Source organism: Aquila chrysaetos, chromosome 11 (genome assembly GCF_900496995.4).
Source record: "Aquila chrysaetos chrysaetos chromosome 11, bAquChr1.4, whole genome shotgun sequence".
Lineage (NCBI taxonomy): Eukaryota > Metazoa > Chordata > Aves > Accipitriformes > Accipitridae > Aquila > Aquila chrysaetos.
Genome location: NC_044014.1, coordinates 25,145,782 through 25,170,504, shown reverse-complemented (window position 1 = coordinate 25,170,504; position 24,723 = coordinate 25,145,782). Strand labels below are relative to the sequence as shown.

The following is a 24,723-nucleotide window of genomic DNA, read 5'->3' as shown; positions in this document are numbered from 1 at the left end:
CTGACAAGTTAGTTCATGCCTAGCAGAGATCTGGCAAGACAGTATCACAGGGGTGATGATTAGAAGATGGATAAAGCCACACAAGGTTTTTAAGACTTTGGTGGTTGAGGAGGAAAAAAGGAGGAAAATGAATCAAGAAAACATGGATGCAAATCCAAGTCAACTTCAGCCCTTTCTTTCCTGCATTTGGGAACATTAATGTACAGAAATCCTTAGACAAAGCTACATGCCCCTTAGTCACCTAAAAAGGAGAAAACTTTCCAAGAACACTACATTTCACTCAACATTAAGATTAAATGTTTAAGAAAGTCAGAACACTCGATTAAGGAACCCAAACTAGCTTTATTCTGCTTCTGATAAATGCCCTCAGAAACACCAATGAGTTTATTTGTCTGTCAGTTCACTCTCATTAAGCTCCCTCATTTCTTACCAAGGGAGGTAAGAAAGCCTCCTTCCTAAGGCAGCACCTTTCCTACCTGTCTGAGAATGAATTCTTACAGTTCTTCAGCTGTTCAATGGGAGTTTGAGATGGCAGGGATCTGCATCCCAACCACCTACTGCCCCAGGATCCAACTGGGTTTAAATTCCCACATCTTACACAGCTGGAGACCAGTGCCTCCTCTTAGGAGCTGAAACAGAGAATTATATTGAAAACCATATACGCATTTAGTCTTAAGTGGGGGATTTCTTAAGATCAAGTCAAAGAGCTGAGCCAGTTTCCTTAGGGTTCCTTAGTCTTTGTGCAACTCTAGGTGTAAACTCTTCCTGCATCTGATGTGGTAGCATTTATTAGTATCAGATTAGTTGGCATTGGACTTTGAACACCTAGACAGGATGCGAATACATACACCAGGTAGCCAAATGTAAGCTCAGGCTACTGTCTTCTCATGGATAATGTGCTCACCACAGCACATGCTGGCAGGGAAGATCCTGTGACTTCCTTTTGTGTTGCAGTGATCTGGGCTACTCTGTCATTCCTTGCCAGTTCCCCCATGCTGCAGGAAAAGCAAAGGAGGGATTTGTGCATATAAATAGTATGTGGAAAACCAAGGGCAGATCAATAGCCATCAGGTAATATAGTCAACATCCCCACTGAGAAGCCAAAGTGAAAACAACACAAGTTGTGAACCATCCATCAACCACACCAGCTAGCGCAGGTTTGAATTTAGCTCAGATGCATTTGGATGTGGTAGAGAGAATGCCCAAGTAGGAGCCTGTCCATGGATTTAGCTACTGGTGTAACTCTTGCCTTGTAGGCAACTATTCCTGGAATAAAATAAGTTGATTCTGGCATATAAACACCAGTCCATTCCCAGTCAGTGTGCACACCACATCAGTGCCGCAGTGCTGCCCTAACTCGGTCATGCCATTACACCAGCCCGTCCCTGCTTCGGCAATCCCAGTCTGAAGCATCGAGGCAGCGTTTCTGCAGTGCTAGGACAGAGATGGCAACCGAGCGGTCTTTCATGTTGCCAGCTGGCCAGAAGCAGACACCAACCTTCTGCTTTCAATTACTGCAGACCACAGCTTGGAGAAACAGCCTGATAAGAGAAAACCAGAACAACCCAACAGAAGACAACCTTTGTGAAAGACCGCCTTTGTGAAGGAGTCATCTCAGGAAGGGTCAGAGGCCTTCAGCAAGGCCTATGTTCAGCAGAGCCCATTGCAAACCACTCTCCCTCTTCCTCTGCTGTCTCCTCTTGCTTATTTAATGCAGCCTGCAGGAGAGCAAACACTTTTGTAGGTATTTCCAGTCTCATGATTGACAGCAAGAGATTGTCACATGAGGGGCTGTTACGCCCCTTGGCATTAGCCAGGGTGGCTATTTTTAGTAGGCAGGGCAGAAACGGCAGAAACTCAGCCATCCACTGAGTACACCACAACCCTCTGTTACCCACAGAGATTGAGCCACTTTTTGGCACCCTCAGTAAAGCATTTAGCTAGCAAACTGTTTGCTTTCCTCTTCAGGAACACAGGTATCAGCAGGCAGCTCCCCCTGTAATACACTGAAGTATTGCTTTATCCTGGGGTGGGGAGCAGGAGAGCGCACCTTGCAGAGTCCTTCATCATGCACTGTTACCCAAGGTGACATTCCCCAAGAGAAGGCAGTTTGCTGAGATATACTGAAACCTGAGGAGCAAAATAAGGGCTGCAAGAATCTAGGCCTAATTTGGGCATCGACTACAACTTAGTTTGGCCGGAGCTTGATTTGGTGCAAAATAACATTTGCAGTTTTACAGAAGCTGGAGCTAGTGCTTTATGTTTTTATTACCTTCTCTCGCCACAACTTTGGCTCGTTTCTAGGTCAAACTGTCACTTCGTGCAAACAATTCAAGTGTGCCTCCGAAGACCTCTTGCAGCACAGCACCGCCGTACCCCTGCTCCTCAGGCAGGACCCGCTCTCCTTTGCTTTCTGCCGTAACATGAAGCACAGCTTGTGCTTACCTTGGAGCACAGGAGGATGGGGAGAACATCACTTATCTCATTTCTGGCAGAAGCACGCACAAAGTAGTTTTTTTGGTGTGTAACAGTTTTTATGCATGTGTAAACAATAGCAGTATCGGGTTACTGTTCTGTACATATTCAATATCACAAGCCTCCCCCCCAGTATTAAAAAAAAAACAAAAAACAAACCACAAACAAAAAAAAACCACCACAGAGGAATCTTTTAAAAAGTGTAAAAAGTGCCATTAGGATACAGAAGTCTTGACTTCTTAGCTTTGCCAACCCCCCCCCCCCCCCCCCCCCCCCCCAAAAATCCTAACATCATTAAATAATTTGAATCCAAAAACTTACGCTCTGGAGAGGGCCTTTGTGATGAGACTTGTAATGAATTTACAAAAGCCAGCAAAATTGCGGGTTACAGTTTTATTACCCCCTTTCAGTGCTTCCACTCGTACACCAGAGATATTCCTTAGTGGACACAGTCACCTCTTGAATATTTTTTGGTAATCCCCCCCGAGCTTCATTCTCCACTCTCCTTCACAGGATTTGTGAAATGAATTGCTTTCCCTACATTTACTAAACACCCTTCTTCAGTGCTACAGTAAGAATAGCAACCTTGTTGCCTGCTTCTGTCTCCTCTTCCTCTCTGGCCCTTCTTTTTTAGGGCTACTGCCTCCAATTACAGTATTTGAGAATCTTACCAGTGATCAAAAGACATAGGTTCAGTTTTGAGGACTTCATCTAGCAGTGATGGGAAAAAAAGTTAATTGCTTTTTATATTTAAATGAATGATGCTTCTTTGAAAATAAGCATCCCCCATCTCGTTTCAAATTGATCTTGCTTGCTGTAGTATGCCAGAGATTAGAGCTTGGAAAGAACCTTTTGAGAAACTAATGACACCTCGAAAAAAAAACCTGTTACCAAATTGGCTGTCAGTATTTTGCACAAGTCAAATGATTACTATGAACCGTCCAGTGAGTACCTATCCTAGTATCAAACTTCAGTACAGTTTTGACAGCAACAGGAATTATTTTAGTATTTGGCAGCTGTTCAGCAATCCAGAGAGCACTAGCGATTTCACCAGAATTTGTCATAGATCAGTGCCAAGTAAAAAGCAAACCAGTCATAGGTAGCTGCAGACTTAAGACCGTAGCTGGAACCTTTAATTACTACGCCACCTAGAACAGTTATTTCTCCAGAAACAGTTTGAAGTATATGCACATACTTATAACAGATTCACGTGGTATGTGCCAACTATATTTTGTCAGCATTACTATTTCTGTACTGGAGGAAGAGCTCTTAACACCATCACACCTATGCTTTAAGAAATCAATTTCAGTTAGTCCAAAGTTAGTTGTGAAAATATGCTCAGTCTTTGTGAACTATTTTGACAGCTCTATGAAAGGCCAAGATTAACAATTCAATATACATTTTGAATTACGAACAGTAAATGAGACTGATACCTGTACATTTAATATGTAAGAATAAACTACTTCCTTGGAGAAGTTCACTGAAGAAAGAGATAGGATGCCATGACATAAACAGTTTGCAGATCCTAAAGGTATTTTAACGTAATTCATTTAATTAATCAGGAGAGTAGTTTCTGTTCTGTACCAGATTTCCTTATGAGAGTTTTGAAAATAAATCTGAACAAAGTGGTCCGAGAAGGACAATCTTAAGTTGATTATCCCCAGGTTCTATCAAATAAGTGTAGGCTAGTGAGGTGCTTTTCACCTGCATTTTAACATCAAACTTAAGCCCATCTGCATAGATTCCGCTTTATTTCTTCATTACACATAGCAGCAACTATTTATCTTTCTAGCTCTGGTTGTAGTAGAAACCCTGAGAAGTGCAAGTTATTGTGGAGGGGAAAGATTTTTTTATTCAAAGTTCACATCTCTAAGCAGTATTGCAACATATTCTGGGAAGCAGGCAGCTATTTTCCCTGGAAGTCTTCCCAATCTGTTTTACAATGCACAAAGCACATACTTGCTCAAAGTTGCCTAGAACACAATCTACTGCTTCCCAGAATATTAGACCAAAGACCACAGTAAGGACTCTGCAACTGGTACACTGAACCTTATTGCTTTTGCTTCCCCTTCTTCCTTGCAATTTTTTTTTTTTTGAGAAAGATGTATTGCCACACCCATTTTCCTTTCTGAATCCAGTCTTTAACAACTGATTAAAAAAAATATTAAAAAATCACAATGAGGAAGGGCTTCACATTCAGGATTCTTTCTCTAAATTATCAGATTGATCAAGATTTTGTAATTCAGAGGGAGGTAAATACCTTAAATTTACCTGGATCACACTAATTGGAGAATGTTTTAGCTGGATTAAGGTCACAAAATGTATTTCAAAATTGTCATTTACAAACGTGAACATACAACTCCAGAGCACACAGCATACCTGTTATACTGTTTAAGTTTCTCCATAGGAATGAACATACATCCTTTCACATACCAGATGACCAAAATCCATGACTGAAAGTAACAACAAGCCTAACATACAAACCATTAAGTGTATTTAAGTTTTCAGAAGTTAACTTTACTCTTTCACAGTCTTCCCAACAGTTTTTATAGACTGTTGATTTACTGTAACACTATTCACCACCAATACCTATAGACATTAAGGTTACTTCAGCTGAAGACTCTTTGAAAGCCCTTGTCATACTTAACTGAGATCTTACAAGATGGAATACATTATCTAAGTTTTTAATAATAAAATTTAAGTGACTTGCCAAAACAAATTACGACTGGCAAAAACATCAGGCACACTGATATATGCATTATGCAGCATGCATTTTCACACCAGTAAAACAGAGCTTCAGGGAAAAACAACTCTAAAACGTAGATTACTCCCGGTATACTTTTACGGTTACAATGTTAACAGAGATAATGAGCCATCATTTTACATATAAAATAAATCAAACATTTGTCATCTTTCAAATATTTTATTTTAGTACTTTTAAATATGTTTTAATACAACAAAGATATAAAACAATATATTAATTCAATCTAAGTTTAGAATCAAAACAATATTTACTTATTTACAGTACTCACTTCAAACTTCACTGGCATACCTTCTAGCCATTAGGTAATAGTATTTTCTCTGTCAGAACCAAATTGAAGTAATGTCCAGTGTGAAAAGCCATGTTTCTACATCCCTATTATGTTAAGTACCATGTACAATGCAGTTTGTGGTTTCTCACATTTGACAAATTTCTCATATTTGACAAAACTGAATTGAAAGAGCAAAACTAAGTTACAGTCTTTCTAACTACACAGTCACTGGGCTAACAGGTTAGGTTATTGTGCTCCACATTCATCATCTTGAGTTCTTACACACCTACTACAAACTGGCTTTAAAAAGGTGCATGTCACAATTATGTACATAATACTCACTGCAAATGTCTTAAATACAAATTGTAAGCATGCAGGACACTGCTATACAGAAACTTCAGTGTTCATAATATTATGGTGTTTGAGGTGTTGTGAAGGGTTTTTTTTCCCCACATTTTTCTTCATATAATGAAGACATCAGTAGGTTCACTCCAAAGGACTGCCCCCCTCCCCAATATACTATTTCAATTAGAATAGTGACAATGTCAAAAATACATCAGAAATAGTAATCTGTATGAATCATCAGTGGTCTACCAATTAACCCTTGATTGATAGAAGTCTACAAGCACAAAACAATTCAGAGGATAAGCTGGCTCACTGCTAGGACTTCTGCCAAATACACTTCCATCTTGACAAGACTATAATGGTTTTTGTAGTTACAGGTCAATTTTCTATAACAGTATCCTAGATTATTCAAAAAAAAACCAGAAAAAAATCAGTATTGTATGTAGATTACTGCAAATCCTCTCCAACTCTTCAGTAGAAACTACCTGGACAGGATGAAAAACTATCATAGTTGTTATAGGTTACTGTTGTTCTACTCCAGGTTCACAAGCCTACTTTTTTCCCTAAGACATCTGCTATTTCTTCAAATGCGTATTTAATGATTAAGACTCAGCTCCACAGTAGTTTTGGTGCTTGAAAACCTAGTGGACTTTCATACATCAAAAAACTAGCTAAATAGTAATGAACAAGTGTAGCACTACATATGCAAGCACTGCTTAAAAAAACCAAGAAGATATTAACTGTTGGTCTGAGTTCAACCCTTCCCTCTTTCCCTTCAATAATCTTTTTGGCACTACATGACACACAGCTGTACAGAAAAGAAGATTATAGGAACCTGTGCTTTTATCCTCATTGAAGGGTTTCAATACTTCTAAATAACCTTACTTAACATGATTGCCATCAAAAAATAACTTTTTTTTTCTCCAAATCATTTAACTGACTCTTGCTTCTTAAAAGCAGGTAAGTATTAAAGTTTTATTTCAATGCATTTTTTGTACTGATTTTTTCTCTCAGAACCCAGTTAAGTAGTAATTTCTTTAAAATTCTACTGGAATGTTTCCTTCTATAGTAGCTGGGGGCTGGGGGGGGGGGGTCGGCAGATATCAGGGAAAACCAAAAACGAAGTGACATTACCCGTTCTCCTTACTGTATCAGTACACCACGCAGAGCATGCACTTGGCCTTATCCAAGAAAACGCTTAAACTAAAATGGTAACCCCTCACTGAAGTGGATTTAGTGATTTGCTTAAAAGTTAAGCACATCATTTGCTTCATCACAATTAGTATACTTAGAGGATCCATTTCTTGCTAGTCTCAGACATTTAAATACTTCAGGCCTATCTACATTTCTGTACCAACACTTTGTATAAGTGTTATCTTGTTTGACAGAGTACATGAAGATAATTTGCATATATGGAAGCTTTCTCTATCATTATTCAAGAACAGCTGGAGGAACCTTGCTTAAAGATCCTTCCCTAAGTTTTTGTCAGTGTAATCAGCACTTGCTAAAAAACCTCCACATCTATGAAAGTTTGATTTCCGTATGCGGGTGTAATGTCATAAACCCACTAAATTAAGGGATCTTCCAGAAAGGAAAAACTAAAGGCAAAAAGTTTAGGAAAGCTATTATAAGAAGCTATGTCATAAGGTACAACAACAACAAAAACCAACCAAACAAACAAAAAAAACAAAGAAAAAAAAGAGGAGGGGAATGCCTATGTGTCTATCACTTGCACGTATGTGCATACATATCCCCAAACTTGTAATAGTAAGGAAGAGCTCAAGACCATTGTCAAGTCTCAAACATTACCAGAATTGCTAAGCTACCAAAAAAAGTGACCTTCCTTCCCCTTCTTTTGTATATCCAGAGTTATTCAGTTAAGACTTTCCTACTTTATTAGTTTGTGCACTTTGTAGTAGTAGACCAATGTTGTTAGACACTTGTACTTGCTGACATAACACAGTCATTCATTCATTACTCTGAATTCAGATTATGTGTGCATTCCCATGGACCACAGAAGATGACTTGGCACAAAGTAAGTGCAGCAAGTTAAAGGACGGTAAAAAGACTGGTGCATGAACATAAGAGAGAAGGACAACCCTAAACAGACTTAGCATTAAATCCAAGGCCTGATGCTCTGCTGCCTTTACTTAAAAGTGCTTGTCAATAGCAGAGAAGCAGCAAAATGCTTTTAAAACACAGACTCTTTAAAAAGGAGGTACAGAATTTTAAGCCTGTCACTTACTCGCAACTTGTTTCCACCTAATTAACAGTAAAGCTTACATTACCAACTTTACAGATTGACCTGTGCTCTTTTTCATGTGACATCAATTTTTCTATCTTCTATCATTTTCAAGCCTTCCTCTTGCATGTTTCTAGACAGACAAAATGAACTTCCAAAACAGAGGAGGACAATTATCCTGACAATGTTTTAACCCACTTCAATGCTCACAAACCCAACCTCTGTATATTACTTATCCTGGACTCAGGTATTTAGCATCAAGGGAAACAGCACAAAAGAACGTTTCCTTTAAAAAACACTGATAAGCAATGCTGATTTAAACCATGGATTTACTTAACAGAATTTGAAAAATTAAATTAGAACAAAGAGAGAAGCCTTATGTTTCAAAGTATATGAACTTCATTTGTTAAAAAAATAGTATTGAAATGATAGCTTTATTTTATGTAAACATTGTTACACTATGCTGTACTTGAAAATTCTCCTGCAGGTCTAAGTTGCAAAATAATTTTTCGGTTTAGACACAGCTATGACAGTTAGCAGTGACATGGCTCTTTTCAGAATCAACAGCTTTGCAAGTTTAATTGCATACCTCTCCACATTATAACTCAGAATACAATCCTGCATATCCTGAGAAGAGATGTTTTCTAGAGTTTAAAAGAAGAGCATTCATAACTGTGTGTGCATTGCAAAGGCAAATATAAATTAACAAATAGAGCTCTTTGATTATAAAGTCTCAAGAGGAATGTTCAAATTGCCTTTCTGAAATCCGAAAGGTAAGAACAGAAAATGAAAAGTCTTTAAATCTTTCAGAATATTTTTCCCTTTTTCTTAAGTGTAAGCATACTCCCCCAATTTGGATGGCAAGAACCATCAGGCTATGGCAGATTGAACAATATAGTATTAAACCTGCAATTTTGCTAAAAAATTGGAATGTTACAAATATAAAAGTCTGCAGAATCGTACAATATGTGTGTGCTCAATACAGTTGGCAGAGATACTCTAAGATGCACAATTCCTCCATGGAATAGGAGCTAAATGAAGTTACAAAAGTAATATACTACGAAGGGCGAAGAGACAGTCAAGTTAGTACAATCCAGGTTTATAAAAAGAACACAATACAGTGAGGAGTAGCCCACAGTAGGTTACAAGCCTCCAAATACAAAACTGTCTTGCAAAATTCCAAAGGGATTCTTTTCCATGCAAACCTAAGTGCATTGTGACCATTAAGTCAGCTTGTACCACGCTGGAAATGCTTCATGTTAACTTTCCAAGGCTGACTTACGCTAGCTTTTGCACATACCACCTGTTCTGAAATTGCATTAACCAAATTAAAAGGTCTATACCATTTTTATGATTTGCACCTTTTACCTATCAGTTTTCATTTAGCATAAATCTAATTTCAAGTCTCTACAGCCAACATTAGTATTGTCCCCTTACAAACCACTGTGTAAGAGATCGCCAACTGTGTGACCCTTGCTTATGCATTACGGACTCAAAGTGTTGGTTTGGAGTTTTGGGGGGTGTTTTGTTGTGTGTTGGGTTTTTTTTCTTTTAAAGAACCAAAACTCAACTGCTTATGGTACTTTTATCTTTCAGTGTAGTAAACGAGCAACTTAAATTGAGAACTAGTCTCTTTTCATACTTGTTAGAAGAACATATACTCTGTGTGTTTATATATATATAAACAAATATACTGTGTATATATATCCAGAGATACTCACCATATTGTTGACACCAGAGTGCTAAAACATACATTAATATGAGCACTATTTCCAATACTCACTATTATTACTTTTCCTGAAAGAGTTACTACATGCATTTTCCCCATCCATTTATGGGACAGTAAGATTATATGAAGATAACTGTTCTGTTTTTCCAATGTTAAAGAGCTGCTCCTAAAAAACATGCACAGGTTTGGGTATAAAGCAATTAAAACCACACAAAAGTTATTTTGTGGCTTTAAACTCACTAAAGCTAAATTAACTTTACTTTCAGTGGATGTAGCATTTACTTTAACTCATTTATTTAAACACAAAAGGGAAAACTTCCAAGTGCTAGAACAACCATATAGACAACTGATAGACTAGACTAAATAAGCTCTCATTAAAAAAAACATCATCGCCACATAGCCACAAGGCAGACTTTCATTTTTGGCAACCTGTGTGCAGACCATTTATACTGTCAATTATACTTTAAGACTTGATATTTAACAGTTAAGAGACCCTTTTAGCAAGGAACTATACTGCTTTCTTCAGTATGACACAGTACTCCTCAATCCTTAAGTATACACAGAATTTGTTCTGAAAATTACATTTATGACTTGTAAAAGAAAGTCTTCATAAAGTTCTAATTTTTTAGTCAGTATATGTAAAGGCTGGCATGTCAGGTAACAGAGATTATTTGGACCTGTAAAGTGTATATTACATTCAGTACAAGCACGTATTTGAGGTTGAAGTTACATAAACATTCACATAGAACTTTACTAAGGGTAACATTATTCTGGTTTATATTCATGGTTCACTGATAGCCTTTACCGGTCCCTGCACTGTTTTCTATTTTAGCAACAAGAAAACAAAAGACATCCCCGTGAAGTATGGGAACCCCATTTTATGGCTAAGAATCTAAGAAACAAGACAAGGAGGAGATGATCATGGAGTGAAAAATGTTACTTTACATCCCCCCTTCAGCTAGCCTTGTAGGATCTTAGTCATAACAATTCATAAAAATCTGAATTGACCCGTACTCTTCAGCCAATCAATCTTTTCAGTATAGTAGGTTTTGAAAAGGGCCAGCAATACTCATTGGGAACAGTACCATTAACATTGCATTCAAAAAAAGAGAACATTGGAAACCAGATCCTTGCTCTCCTACTCTGCTGATATGCTCTAGTATTAGCCAACGTATGGTAATACAAAAAGAGTCTTGTAGTGATGTAAAAGGCAATGAAGACATCTATAGAATAATGTTCATGTGCAGCCAAAATGAAGAAGATTCCAAAGAGATTCAGGACCCAGGACAAGGTGTGCAAGAAGTTCCAGCTCCTTGGCGTATCTAGGAGAAAACAGAAAGCAACCGAACTTGAATGTCTCAAAAATCTGGGTCATTACAAAATCCAGGCCTAGACATTGCAGGTTTTTACACAGATTTATCATCCAAAAATGTGATGAAGTTATTGTCTTCATCTGGAAATATTGTTTACATCTACAGGTCCAAAAAATCCAACGAAAACAACCACATAAGTTATAAATGTCTACAACTTCATGACTTCATTTACAAACACAGCTATTATGCATTTCTGGATTAACGGAGCATCCTAAAATGGTTTGGGACCATGCAAAGCAGAATTCTTTGTTCAACCAACTTCTTTTAATGAAAATCATGCCTTTTCCATGTAATAAGGGGAAAAATGTCATAAAGCATACGTTACTCTGTTATTGCAGTCAATAACAGAGAGGTGAACTCAAACTAATTATCTTAGCTTGCTATATAATGTATCAAATCACACTTTGTATTTACAGAATATCCTAGCTTGCTATATAATATATCAAATCACACTTTGTATTTATAGAAGAGCACTATTGTTTCATATATTCTCACTCATTATGAGGTTTGGTATTTTGGCTTTATGGATTATACTAAACATACAGCCACCTGGCCAGGTATTTTGCCTGACAGGGGTCAGTGGCAGTGTGCTGGTTTTGGCATACCTAGGGAAGTATATAGGAACAGACAATCGCAAGTATTTTCCCTATTATTCTCCCCGTAGCAAGCTAGAAAGCCTTTCTAATTTTCTTGGCTCATGTGTTCTTTCAGGTGTGCCCTATCCATCCTTCCATTAATCTAGGTGGTGCTGCTCCTTTCCTGTCTGCAGGTGAACTGTCACAAACCTGAGAAAGAGCACAGCAATCTGCATTTATATATTTGCTTAAATGTTACACTCTGAACTTTTTGAGGAGGTCAAGCAGCAGATACTCTTAATACTTGAGAACATTTAAGCATTTACACTCTCGCAGCCTTGGTTGACAGCAAGCAGTACATACTCTTAACACTTAAAAGACATTTAAGTATTGGCACTCTGTACTTACATTCTGTGACAAAGAAGTTGAGCATGGTCAGGACAACAGTGTGGCCACTGAACATATAATCTCCACATGTATGTACTCCAGTCAGAGTCATTCCAAAGCCACTCCATATGGCAAAGGCCCGCTGGAGTTTTGCCCAAACATTGCCATACAACTAGAAGACAGTAACATTAACCTTTAGTAAGTTCCAACCCCACTGCCTGAACAGTATGTCCTTAAAGTTAGCTGTATAGCACTAGGTATGTTTAATACCATTTATCACATGGGGTCTTTTATTAAAATGCAGGTTAGCACATCTTTGGATTTTATTGTGGCAGTGAGTCACATTAGTAACTACAAACTGTATTCATCATACCTCTGATGAATACTGGAATTTAGAGCAAGTATTTTGTTGCAAGAGATTTACATACAGAGTCTGCCACCTTTTTTTGAATGTATTCAACCTCCCAGTGTGTCATTTTCAAGCTTCCAATATGTTCAGCTCAAACTTCTTCTAACTAGAAGTTAGGATAAAACCGTAAAATCCCATGTTCTGTGGAATACCACTTATTAGAAGAGGTGAAATAATAATAGTTGGGCTTTTTTTCAAAACCACACATCCAACAAGACAAAGAAGCGATTACTCCACTTTCAGCCTTTCTTCACTAAGTCAGTATCTCAAGTGCACACTTCTCTGATGTATTCTCTCTGGTTTACATTGTGAACTATTCTGAACACCCTTCCCCAACTAACTATCTCCTCTCCAAAGTGGCAAGCGCTTCTAAGACCCCTAAGGGTGCTTGCCTGCATAATGACAATTAATGAAGGGTCGTGGAGGGGAATAGGAGAGAAAAAACGCTGCTCTTGCAAACACACATTTATCATTATGGTCACAACAACCTTAATCATATCTTAAATTAAATTTAAAAAAAGGAAACAAGAAAAAGCATTTAAAGCATTTTAAGTTTTTACCTTTCCAGTACACTGCAAGTGCTGGCCTGGCACAGAGAGTGAGGTAACAAACATTGTAACGCAACGTAATAAGAATACTGTCCCCATGAGACTGCACAGCCTTCGCAGAAGTATAGATCTGGGAAAAGTATATAGGAACTGATTGCAAGAATCCTAATATAATGTATTTTTAAATCAGGAAAGTTATGATAAAAACATTTCCCCACACCCCAACTTAATCCCATGAAGTCCCTTCATCATTGCTGCAAGTTTCACAGTAAAATAATTATTTATTATTTTAAAGTAGTACTGTAAAAGTATGGTTCCCCATGACAGGGTGAGACGCTGCAGCAAGCTTACTGTCACCAAAAGGTACAGCTCCACTCCTCTGCAGCTACATTGGTACTAGCTTTGGCACTCACACCTTCTGTTGGCAAACTGATAAAAAAAAAATCAACAAAATGGTGAAAATGTAACTTAAATACACAGGCATGCAAATGGGTTCTCTACTCTTCAGTGACAGCAAGCTGCTAGGCTGGCTCAGCCATCCTGTGGAATTTCATTCTCATAGGATTTTCTTATATACAAAATTGTTACAGTATGAGAGATATACTGACATCTCTCTGAAATACATATGTTCTGAAGAAAATTACATATAAATCTGGTAGAAAAGTAAATTCAGATTACTCCTTTGTAAGATTCACAAGTCACCATTCTTGATTAAATCCTCCCTAATCCATTTTAACAGGGGCATATTAGAAGCTTACAAGATTCTTATTGACTGGAAAGTCTTAAACAATCATCATAAATTCTTGTTACAGTCCTTTCTCTCGATCAAAGTACCAGTTAATTTCAATTTTATATACTGTACCTGTGTTTGTGAAGCAGAAGAACCAACAGCCAAATGTAGCAAAGAATTACACCACACACTTCAGTCATAGCAAAAGCCCATGGTATCCTAGGGACGCTATAAAAAAGGATGAAGCAAGAAAGTTAACTTACAATACAAAGGCTTAACTCTTCTTTCTAGTCTCAGTGTTGAGAATAAAGACATATGAAGTTCTAACTACAAAAGTAACTCTGACAATAGTTTAAACTAAAGCAAGAAATTATTTTGTTAGACTGAATTAAATAGAATTTGAATTACTTTTGAATTACATTATCTCATTTCTAATAATGTATTTTCAGTGGACATTTACACAGAATTCACTAAGTCAAAGAAAATCCCTAGCATGCTCTCTTAATTTACGTGTGATTTACTAACAGGATGTGTTCCTCTACCATTGTTTCCCAACAACCTTTTTCATTCTGACACAAACTTGCATCACGTCAATTATGCTGCTTATGCTTATAAGAATGCCATGTCAACACAATTAATGAAATGCTACAAAGCCTAAAATCCTAAATACTTGTAATGAAGCAGAACTGCACAGAAAAGCGTTAGGGAAAGTAAAAAATGTTTTCGAAGTTAGATTTCAGTGATAATCACTATATGCAAACCTTTTAGCCTTGCTTGGCAAAAGATTTAAGACTTTCCTGCACACATAGAGCACCAGTAACAACTTCCACTCTGCAATTTCACCAAAATACAGATTGACAGATTTCAAGAGAGGCTGCTCCTCATAGTTTTGTGTTCCCCCTGATACAAAGTGGTAGCAAAGCGCTGCTCAAATGCTAGCGTTGTAGTAATCCCCTTGCATTGTTTTGTGAGCTGCTGCTTTCTGACCTTCCCCATCCTCCTGCCCACTGAATACTGTGGTAAGGCCCTGGGAACAAAATCCAGTAATGCCATAGCTCCCGTTCTCTCTCCCCTCTTCCACTGCTCGACATGGTCCATCGTTGCTGAGTTATATCTAAACTTATGGGGGAGTCTGCACAATTACTCAAAAGAGTAGACTCCTACTGACTTCACGAAAACAGAAATTACTGGCAGGAATAAGGAGATCACAAAGACTGAACTCTTTCTTAAACAGTTTATCTTGTCTTTTAAAACTCTCTAGGCAGTAAGTTCTCCAAAAGGGAGCATTTATTCTCTATTAAATCTGTAGTCAATGACCAGAATTTCACCTTTGCTATTGTGTCTCTTTTCTGCCTGAAGTGGAATATTTTCTACAAAAAATGAGCAGGTATTGTGTAAGTCACAACAGTGTTTTGGTACATAGATACTCTACGATTAAAAAAGATGCTGGTCTATTCAGTCTACTTCAGAGTTTCCCTAAACCATCTTCAACAAGTTGACAGTGGGGAGACAGCAAAAACACAGTATCAATGCTACTCCCTCTTAATTGCCTTGCTCACTGGCAGACCAAAATATTCCGTCATTAAAAGTTTTTCTATATCAAGACATGTTAAACTTCACAGCAGCATCTAGATTTCAGAAAATGCATATGGCTGCTTACCTATGCCAGGTGACCATCATCCTTTTTAGTAGAATGAGAGGATGGATGAATTAATTCCTGTGTTGTGATTAGCTAAAGATGTAGAATGAGGTGTAAACGGGGTAGAACAACAGCTCAATTTATTTTCCTGAGAAGACTAAATCTCTGCATCTAACTGATGTACATTTCAATCTTAGCAGAAGGGTTTACTACATTCTAATTACTATTTTGCAGAGGCATCTTCAAGAGCATATGAAACTTTGAGAATGAAGAAAAGACAGCCTATACTTTAACCATGAAGTTACTATTTTGTTGTAAAAGAAAATTTCTTACCTATCTAGAAATATGTCTGGTAGAGGTGGATATGTTTGCATGTCAGGTACTCGCTCATGTACAATAACCATAACAAACGATGTAAAGCCAAACACTATGAAGACATACACACAACTTAAAACCGTCTTCCAATACTCTGGGTCCAGTCTTCGAGTAGAGTGTTTGTTTTTTCCATTTGCATATTGGTACTGATCACCGTTCAGGTCAGTAATTGGTCCATCACAGTCCCGAGGTACTTCACCATTACAAAACCAATCTGTACCCTGTAGTGAACCAACACTTGGGCATGCTGTGCCAACATGACTATCACTGTTGTAACCCAGCTCTTCTAGAACATCAATATGTTGTTTCTGTAGTTTGCGTATGGACAACATTAGCCTTTTGATATCCCCCAGGACTTTGATTTCCAAAGGAGGGGATCGTAAATCATACTCAGTAAGTGTCAGCAGCGTAATTCCATCTAGCCTGTGTCTATTGCACAAAACATCCACATATTCACAGAAGCCTTCTTCCTTCAGCCACTTGGCCACGTTCTTGGTAGTCCAACGTCGAATGCAAAACTGGTTATTGCCTGCCATCATCCTTCTCTATCCACCAATAAAATTGACCTGTTACATATTGGAGAAAGAGACAAGACCTGAATGTTTAATGACTATTACTGAAATGCCAGTGTATTTTTTTCTATTTTAGATGCTTAATTAGCCAAAGGCTTTTTATATAATAGCCAGCTATAACAAGACATATAATTTATTAGGTAAGTAATATAAAAATGCTTTAAAAACATTTTTTATTCAAGCAAACTAAATTAAGATTATCTCATTTGTTTCCAAGTAGAAATTTAAAGCTACCAAGAAGCAGAATTATTTCCTAGATGTACCCAGTCTACTTTTATTCTTTTGTTAAATAAATAAATAAATCCCAGTTTGTTAATTACACTAAGCAATGAAAAACAAAGATTACTGTTTAAATACCAGCTTAATCATTAGCCTTTTCCACTGTTTGCACTTCACAAACTAAGCAAGAAAGCATAGCCAGCAGCCATGTAAAACTGAATTAAAGCTAAAATAATACATTACAGATCCAATACATTCCACTGTTTTAAAATATATACTGAAGCTTGGCATGACATTCCCCCCGCCACAAGTAAACCTAAGACTAGGTATCTACAATAATATTGACCTGAGGCATCTTAGTTGTATGTTGATGGTGAAGCCATCATATTTCTATCTTTGATCTCAGTAATTAAGATAGATGCTTATTATATTGCAAATCCTTTAAAATATTCAGCTTTCAAAATAACATTACCAGAAATTAAGCATTAGCTTTAATTCCAAAGCATCTTCAAAAGTGATGTGGTAATAAATAGCATAACAACACACCAAAACCAGAAAAGATGTATTCTCTTAACACAGATTTCTCAATAGTTTTCTTGATTCTAGAATATTGTTTGAAGGAAGGCCAGACATCTCAGCCACATTTTAGTCATATGGAGATGACAAGTCACCAGAACAACTTACAACAACCACCAGAAAAAAATTAACCACAGAATGTTATGTGGAATACATGAAAAAAAACTTTGAAAGCCTACCACTGATGTAAAAAGTAATAAAAAGCTTATCCAATATTTAAGACAGAATGGATTTGTGCATAATTTATATTTGGTGGCTTATGTAGAGCTACCATCTAAGAAACAGCTACAATTTCACAGCTCCTCTGTACTTGAAAAAACCAGTCTAATTAACTAGAATGCTTCAATCATGCCAACCGAATCTCAGAAAATACACGATAGTACAATACACTAGTGCCACATACATCATTCAAGGTTTTCAGAATGAACGCAAGGAAACAGTCTACTTAATCTATTATTTAGCTTCTGTATACAGTGAACAGGTACTCAAACCCATCATGAATATTCAGCACAGTTCTACATCTTTTTCAGGGGCACAGCTCTTCCAAAACCAGAAGCTCTTCCCTTCTCACTTCTTTTAAATAGGTACAGTACCTATTGTTAGAAGTAGCTCTTATCATAATTATTGGATGCAACTTTTTCTTCCAGCATACATCTAACAGGACCACACGCTATTTTATTGTATATCAGAGAAGATTCAATTTGTCCAACGAGATTTCCGAGCAGTGCAAAAGAAATAGTTTAGAAGAAAAATGAACGCACAAATTAAAGTTGCCCTTCTAAAAGAACTAAGGGAGTGGTACTTTTGAAGATATTCTCTCTGGAGTTGATTGTATATTAACAACATGTACTTAATGCATAGTTTTAGTTTCTCAAAAGTCCATTTAATTTGTAATTCATGATCGGTTAATTGACCTTTTTCGTACTACATATTTTTATCTTACTCCAGTAGAACAAACAAACTTGAGTTGCTTATCTGGACTTCCAGCTTTCCTTACTCAGAAACACAGATAAAATACTGAAAAAAATTGGTAATCACTGTTTTTTATAACACTGTAATCATCACAAGTTTTCTAAAAGCAGTGAATTTAGACTCACCAAAAATACACTCAACTTACTGATTTGTCTTCTAACCAAAGCAACTTCTGAGGGCAAAAGCATGAAACTCTCCCTAAGCTACAAGAATTCTACTCATTTGTCACAAGTCAAGTAGCCTAACACCAGCCTAGTGTTTCTTCATCTGGCATTGCAGGAATAAAAATCAACCCTTACCAAAGGTACAATAAAGGTAACCTTACAACACTGAGTAAGCATACCCATCAAAGGTCACTACTGAATGGGCTGGACCTGGGAGAAAGTCTACATTAACCTTAAGATGCACCTGATAGGACCTGCTCCCATTTTTAAATGCTGTCAAAGACAAGACATTTAACCAACTCAAAAAAGACAAAGAAATCAACAAAAGAAACAAACACTTACACAAAACAAACTTAACCATTCCACTCAGCTGGTAGCTGATTTCGTCTCAACAGCAACAGTTAAGTTCAGTTTTGATGACAAGGCAATTTCTTTAAACTCAGAAACTGCCTTCTCCTTCAGACTACTCATTTAGTGCCACTTTTGTAGTTTAAATAGTAAAAAACACTTACCCTAATAATCTTAGCACCTGGAATACAATATAATACAGATCTCTGTGCCCAACTGCTCCTGTTCATTTTTTGAAGCTTAAGAACACTACATAACATTTCCAACATTACCAGTCTGCAACACAAGACTGACTAACATAGTGGAAGAGACCAAGTCACCTAGATAACTGTACTGCTCTTCTGAAAGAAAACAGCACTGGTAACTACTTTGCCTTCTACATTACTGGTTTTATCGCTGAAACCAAATAATGGATAACATTATTTAATGATGAATAACACACATGAGTAACACAGAGCAAGAACAGACTTAAGCGTCAGAGGGCAAAATATACTTTTTGCCTGACATCAGCAACGTCTGTAGCTAGCTAGTTGATTACTTTCCTGCTACTCTGACTTTATACTTAGTCCGCTCATCAGCTCTAAGTATCATGTGTCCCGTTTCCCTTTTTCCTTCCCCAGCCTTTCAATTAACAGCATGAACACAACTGAATATGAACTTCATGCACATGTGTAGAAGTATTAATTTTTTTAAAAAGAAAAAAGTTATGAACCATGAACATTTCTACAATTTGGTTAGGGCATTTTAAGAAATGAGGTGCCTCTGAGAGGCTGAGTATACCCTAGCTGTTAGCACAATGTTTTTCCTAGATGTGTATTTAAATATGGAAAATTAATCTCTCTCAAAATGATTATCCACAATTCTATCATGTTTTCCTCTACTGAATTACTGCCAGTCAACCAAGTCCCTAGCTTTCCTAGCATACTGACTTCGAGTCAGTACATTGAGATAAAAATGTGGAAAGTTGAATATGATAATCACGACTCTAGCCAAGGAAAAGTAGCATTAATTTCACACTAATTTTAGGCTGCGGTCTTGTTACGGAAACAAAACTTGATTACACCAGAATCATAGCTGAAGGGTTAAATAAGATCCTAGTTACATCTGCTGCAGTTAGCAGAATGCTGACTGGATTTGTTTATTCCAGACATGCATGCAAAACTCTACCAGCACCATTACTGCTTCACCACCTGCCCTCTCATGTGCCTGGGAGAGCCTGTGGCTCTCCTTGCTGACATTCCTCTTGATTTTTTTTTCCCCCCAGCTAGGTCCAATTCTCACCATCCTTGAGAGGAATTTTAGGAAGGACACCAAAGAACTATTGGATCTCAAATGATTTAACCGACATTTCTTTGTGGAAGGTTTCAAGCTGAAGTTCGAATATAGGCAATTTCAACTCAGCCCCTCCTTCGCTGGGTCTGCTGGCCTAGAAGCATGACATCTCACACCATGGGGAAAATTTTTCTGTACAAAGGCTGCTGGTTCACAATGCAGACAAGAGGTTTGAGGCCTTGGCTCCCCAGCACAAAAAAAAAGCCATACACAAAAACGTGCGCTGAGCCAGCCTGCAATAATAAGGCTACTGTCACATACCAACTTAGTAACGCCGTGCTGGAAAAAGAACATACAGCATTGCCTTGTTATGCATCAAGAGTCTCGGATACTCTGCTGACTTGCATCAGAAACTTGTCACTTGCTCTTCCTGAAAACTCTAAATTCTTCAGTGCTTATTTAAAGCAAATAGCACCAAATGTTTCATTGCCATATAGTATACAGTGACTTAATCTTTACCTTCTAAATGCCACCATATATAGTACAATATCTTGTAAACAAAAGGAGAAAAAGAACACTTCCAAAAACAATACATGGTTTTTCAAGGGTTTTTTAATACAATAGCTACCATGCTATATATAAAACTGATCAAACATAGCAAAACGCCCACTGTGAGACCGGAAAATTGGATAAGTATTTTCCTGAAGCAAGCATACAATAACTTCAAATGCAAACTATTCCTGTAAAACTTGCATTCAGTTTGACTTAGTGAATTTGCTATCAGAGTTGTTTCATAAACATTTCTAGTATGGGAGATTATCAGCAGTATTTTAACTGTACTCAAAGGTCTTAGTGCTATTTATGAAGGTAAGGTAAGGTAAGAAATCTCATTAAGTAACACTTGTTTAGTTTATTGCACGTCTTAGGTTTTAAACCATCAAGGAAGACGTGCCTTTCAAGAATTATTCATTGCAGTGCTGCATTGTGGAAAATACAGAACTGATACTGTAAAATCAAAGATTAGCTCCATACATTTAGAAGAGTCTTTCTGTTGGAATGCCTCCATGCAAAACTGTCAGCAGCTACTACAGAAAGTCCTGAAAGCTAAACATATTTGCCTTAAGAACCACTAAGTGCAGTTAGGTGTTGCAGCAAACTGAATAGAATACATACTGCTCCCTGACTTTTACACCTCATTAAACCAAATGGGTTGTACTATACTCAAGTGAACACTAAGAGCAGCTCAAGTCCTAATGTACTAACGAGCTAACAAAACATTTTTTTTTATCCTACCACCGTAATTCAAGGCACACACAAGTGATTTTTAAACAACTGATCAAGTACACCACCACTTATCTTAGAATGTAATTCACAGTATTTCATTAATATTTGTACAAGATCTCAAACATTTCACGTGCTAAATACAGTGTGTCAAGTATTTTTTCCTCCAACTTCAAGAACTAGTATATCCATCTCATAACAGAACGTTTGCTGCTCTTTATCCTTATACAACTTAGCAGTAAAACAATTTAGGTTTGCTTTTCCCCTTTTCTTTCTTTCTTTTCTTCCCAAACCCCGCATCTTAGGATGGAAATAAGGGAAGACATGAACAAACTCCCCACCCAAATTAATACCAGAACAATATCTGAAGTGACACTGTGTTTGTTCTTACTCTCTACGATCATTTACAACCTGATCTTTCTGGTCTAGTGAAAATCTAGGAGCCTTCCTCATTTTAGATGCATTAACATAAATAAGAAATAAAAAAAACTTTTAAAAGTTATGTGATTATCAAATAAATATTTATAATGTAATACGGCTTATGGACCTCAACCAGCTTAGCGGGCTGCAAAACTGAGCTCTGTATAAGGAAAAGTGATAGTATAGAGCCTGAGAGATTGCAACTCCTAGGCCAAGCTGTGTTTTTAATTGTGTACTACCCCAAAAAAACCCCAAACAAGCAGCCAGCAAAAAGAAGATCACACAGAGTAGCAAACAAGATAATTTAAAATTCTTGCTCTTTACAAACCTACAGAATGTTTCCTTCACATCTAAGTAGCATTTCTGCAATAAAAACTTAATGAAACTTCCCAAAGAGTTTCCCTCCACTGGGTATAAACATCACTTTGCCCCAATTCTGCGAGTTAATTCCACCTTTTTTCTGTATCACAGAAAGCAAAAGGAAGAACAAGACCACAGGTATTTCCTTACCTCTGATATCTCCCTACCAAACATGAGGGGCATTTAAATGCCAGGAAATGTCTTGCCGAGTTCTTGCCACTCCAGAGCGCAGCATGATCAGCTGCTCTGTGGAGGTGGCACAGACACCGTGTCCAGCTGCATGAGGGAGCTCTGTGGAGATGGAGCATACTTAGGGCAAGTGGAATCTTCCATCAGGTCACCTTACAACCCAGAACATGTGTTGGGTTTTCGTAAGATGAATTTTGCAAACTGAAGCATCAAATACAAAACCATGAGACCACTTCAGTTACAATCCAATAAATATGTGAACATTAGAACTGCCTCTCATTTGCCTCTCATTCCATTAACTTACAGAGCTGAAAAAACCTACCCTTTTGAAGTATTATTTTTAAAAAATAGCAATCATTAAGTGAATAGTCCGAGAGGCCAGCTAACGCATTAACAACATAGATTTGACAGACAGAGCGGATAACAATTCCTGCAGCTTCAACTTTCTCAACACGCTCAGGCCTTAAACTCACACAGAATCTGTCCCACACGGGCAGACTCCTCCATTTAATCCTGAAACTCGAACAGCATGCGTGCAAACCAGTAACAGCACTCTTCCATGCTGCCTCGTTAATTACCAAATCCTACGCGCTCAAAAACTTTTTCACTCAAAACTAAACACTTTGCCCACCAATTTTACACCATCGACAGAGAAAATAGCAAGATAACTAAATACCCGCTTTGACCTGGTACGGCTGTTTTGTTACCTAACCGCGGGGCTGACACAAAGCATCGTTTCCAGAAACGACTTGCTTCCTGCGCAGGCTAACACAGGAACGAGAAACCAAACGATTTCCCTCTCCTCCCAGACCCGCTACAACAAAAAAGCACGCTCCCAGCACGCCCCCGACCCCCCTGCTGTTGGAGCCGCTCTCGCCGAGCGCACCGCGGGCCCCGCCGCCCCCCCGACAAACCCTCCCGTTCACACCCCGGCTCCTAACGAGGCTTTTTTTCCCCCCTCGGTGATCGCTGCTGAAGCGGCAAACTTACAAAGTTCAGAACGAAACCGGCGGGACCAGGCGCGAAGACTAAACCACTTCGTCCTCTCCACGGCAGACGGACGAACTTGAGCGAGAAACAGGCGTGATTTTTAGTTTCCTGGCAGACCGGTTTCCTCAAAAGCCGGCACCCGCAGCCCGCAGGGACGCCGCCGACAGCCTGCCGACACGGGGTGGCGGTCGGACCTCGGGACAGACGTCTCCGCGAGAGACACGCGCGTTAATTACGGCGGAGCGGATCTTCGCGCGAACAGACAACATCAGAGGCTTCCCACCCCCTGCGGCAGATGCAGCCGCCCTCCCCCGACGCGGCCGCCGGAGGGAAGCGGCCCCTTCCCTCCCGACACCCGCGGAGCCCGCCCGCAGCCCGCGCCGCGCACACGCCGGCCAGCCGGGCGCAGCGCCCAGGGACCCGGTTCCTCGGCGGCGGCGAGCTCCCAACGCCGGGGCGGGTCTCCCCCGCGTCCCGGGGCGGCCCCTGCGGGCCCGGCGCCGGGCACCGCGCTCCGCTGCGGGACGACGCGCGACCCCCGCGGGGAGGACGGGACCGGGACCTGCCCCCGCACCCCGCCCCGCCCCGCCTCACCTACCGCCGCGGCAGCAGCGCTAAGTGGCGGTGCCGCAGCGCCCGGCCCCGGGGCGGCGGCGGCGGCGGCGACTCCCGCGCGCCCTCCTTCTCTCCGGCGGCGGCAGCGGCGGCGGCGGCGACCACCGCCACCACCCCATCACCCGGCCGGAAGTGGCGGCCGCCAGCCCCTGGCGGACGGCGGAAGGGGCGGGGACGGCGCGCGGGCAGCTTCCGGGAGAGGCCGCCGCCGCCGCGGGAGGGGGCGCCGCCGCTGCCCGCCCGTCTCCGCCGCCCCCGGGCCGGCCGCAGTGCAGGACTAGGCCGTGGGCGGCGGGTGCCTACCGGGTTGTTACCGCGGGCCTCGCCGACGGGGGCTCGGAGCGCTTGAGGGGTTGCTGCCCGCTGGCGCCTCGCCGGTGGCCCGAGCGGGGGGGCTTCGGCTTCCGGGGCCTGCGGGCACGTTTACACCCGGGTGTCCCGTCGTTAACCTCCCCCCCGGGTGCAGGCCGTACAACACGCGAATGGCTCCTTGGCCTGCCTCGGCCCGGGACCGATGGAAAGGAAGGTCTGAAACGCGCGCACGTGTAGTCAGGACTCATCGGAGCTGTATAAGAAACTCACGTAGATGGTTGGCAGCATATTTCTTAGAAGTCGTAAGAAGAAATCATCCATAATCCCCACAGAGATCAGCTGAAGGGAGAAGCAGGGGTATCTTGCTTTTCTAACTGAAGAACAGAACGTGCTTAAACCACGCTAAGGGCATAAAACCGTACTCCTCGAAGATAAAATAGCATGCTCTTTTCCAGTATGATCTTGTGGTCCATCGTTGGGAAGTACCTTAGTACAGCCTGTATGTGAGAAAGAGGTGGAGGTTTCTAACCACACTAAATAGGATTTTTCATTGATTTTTTTTTTTTTATGAGAC

At 39.6% G+C, this 24,723-nt stretch overlaps 1 protein-coding gene across 8 annotated transcripts; it reads right to left on the bottom strand.

The window, feature by feature from the left end:
- Positions 1–5,382: 5,382 nt before the first annotated feature.
- On the bottom strand, positions 5,383–23,985 carry SAMD8 (sterile alpha motif domain containing 8). 8 transcript variants are annotated; one of them, XM_030030325.1, is made up of 8 exons: positions 23,817–23,985; positions 23,223–23,390; positions 22,194–22,334; positions 15,818–16,425; positions 13,978–14,073; positions 13,128–13,245; positions 12,180–12,330; positions 5,383–11,145 (listed from the first exon to the last, which is right to left on the bottom strand). In XM_030030325.1, the coding sequence occupies exons 4-8, from the start codon at positions 16,396–16,398 to the stop codon at positions 10,841–10,843; spliced, it is 1,251 nt and encodes a 416-aa protein (XP_029886185.1). In that variant the 5' UTR covers positions 16,399–16,425; positions 22,194–22,334; positions 23,223–23,390; positions 23,817–23,985; the 3' UTR covers positions 5,383–10,840. The 8 variants fall into 8 exon arrangements, with proteins under 8 accessions (XP_029886185.1, XP_040983273.1, XP_029886187.1 ...); XM_041127339.1 differs by lacking the exon at positions 23,817–23,985 and adding an exon at positions 16,997–17,104 and having other exon boundaries at positions 23,223–23,488; XM_030030327.1 differs by lacking the exon at positions 23,223–23,390.
- Positions 23,986–24,723: the final 738 nt, after the last annotated feature.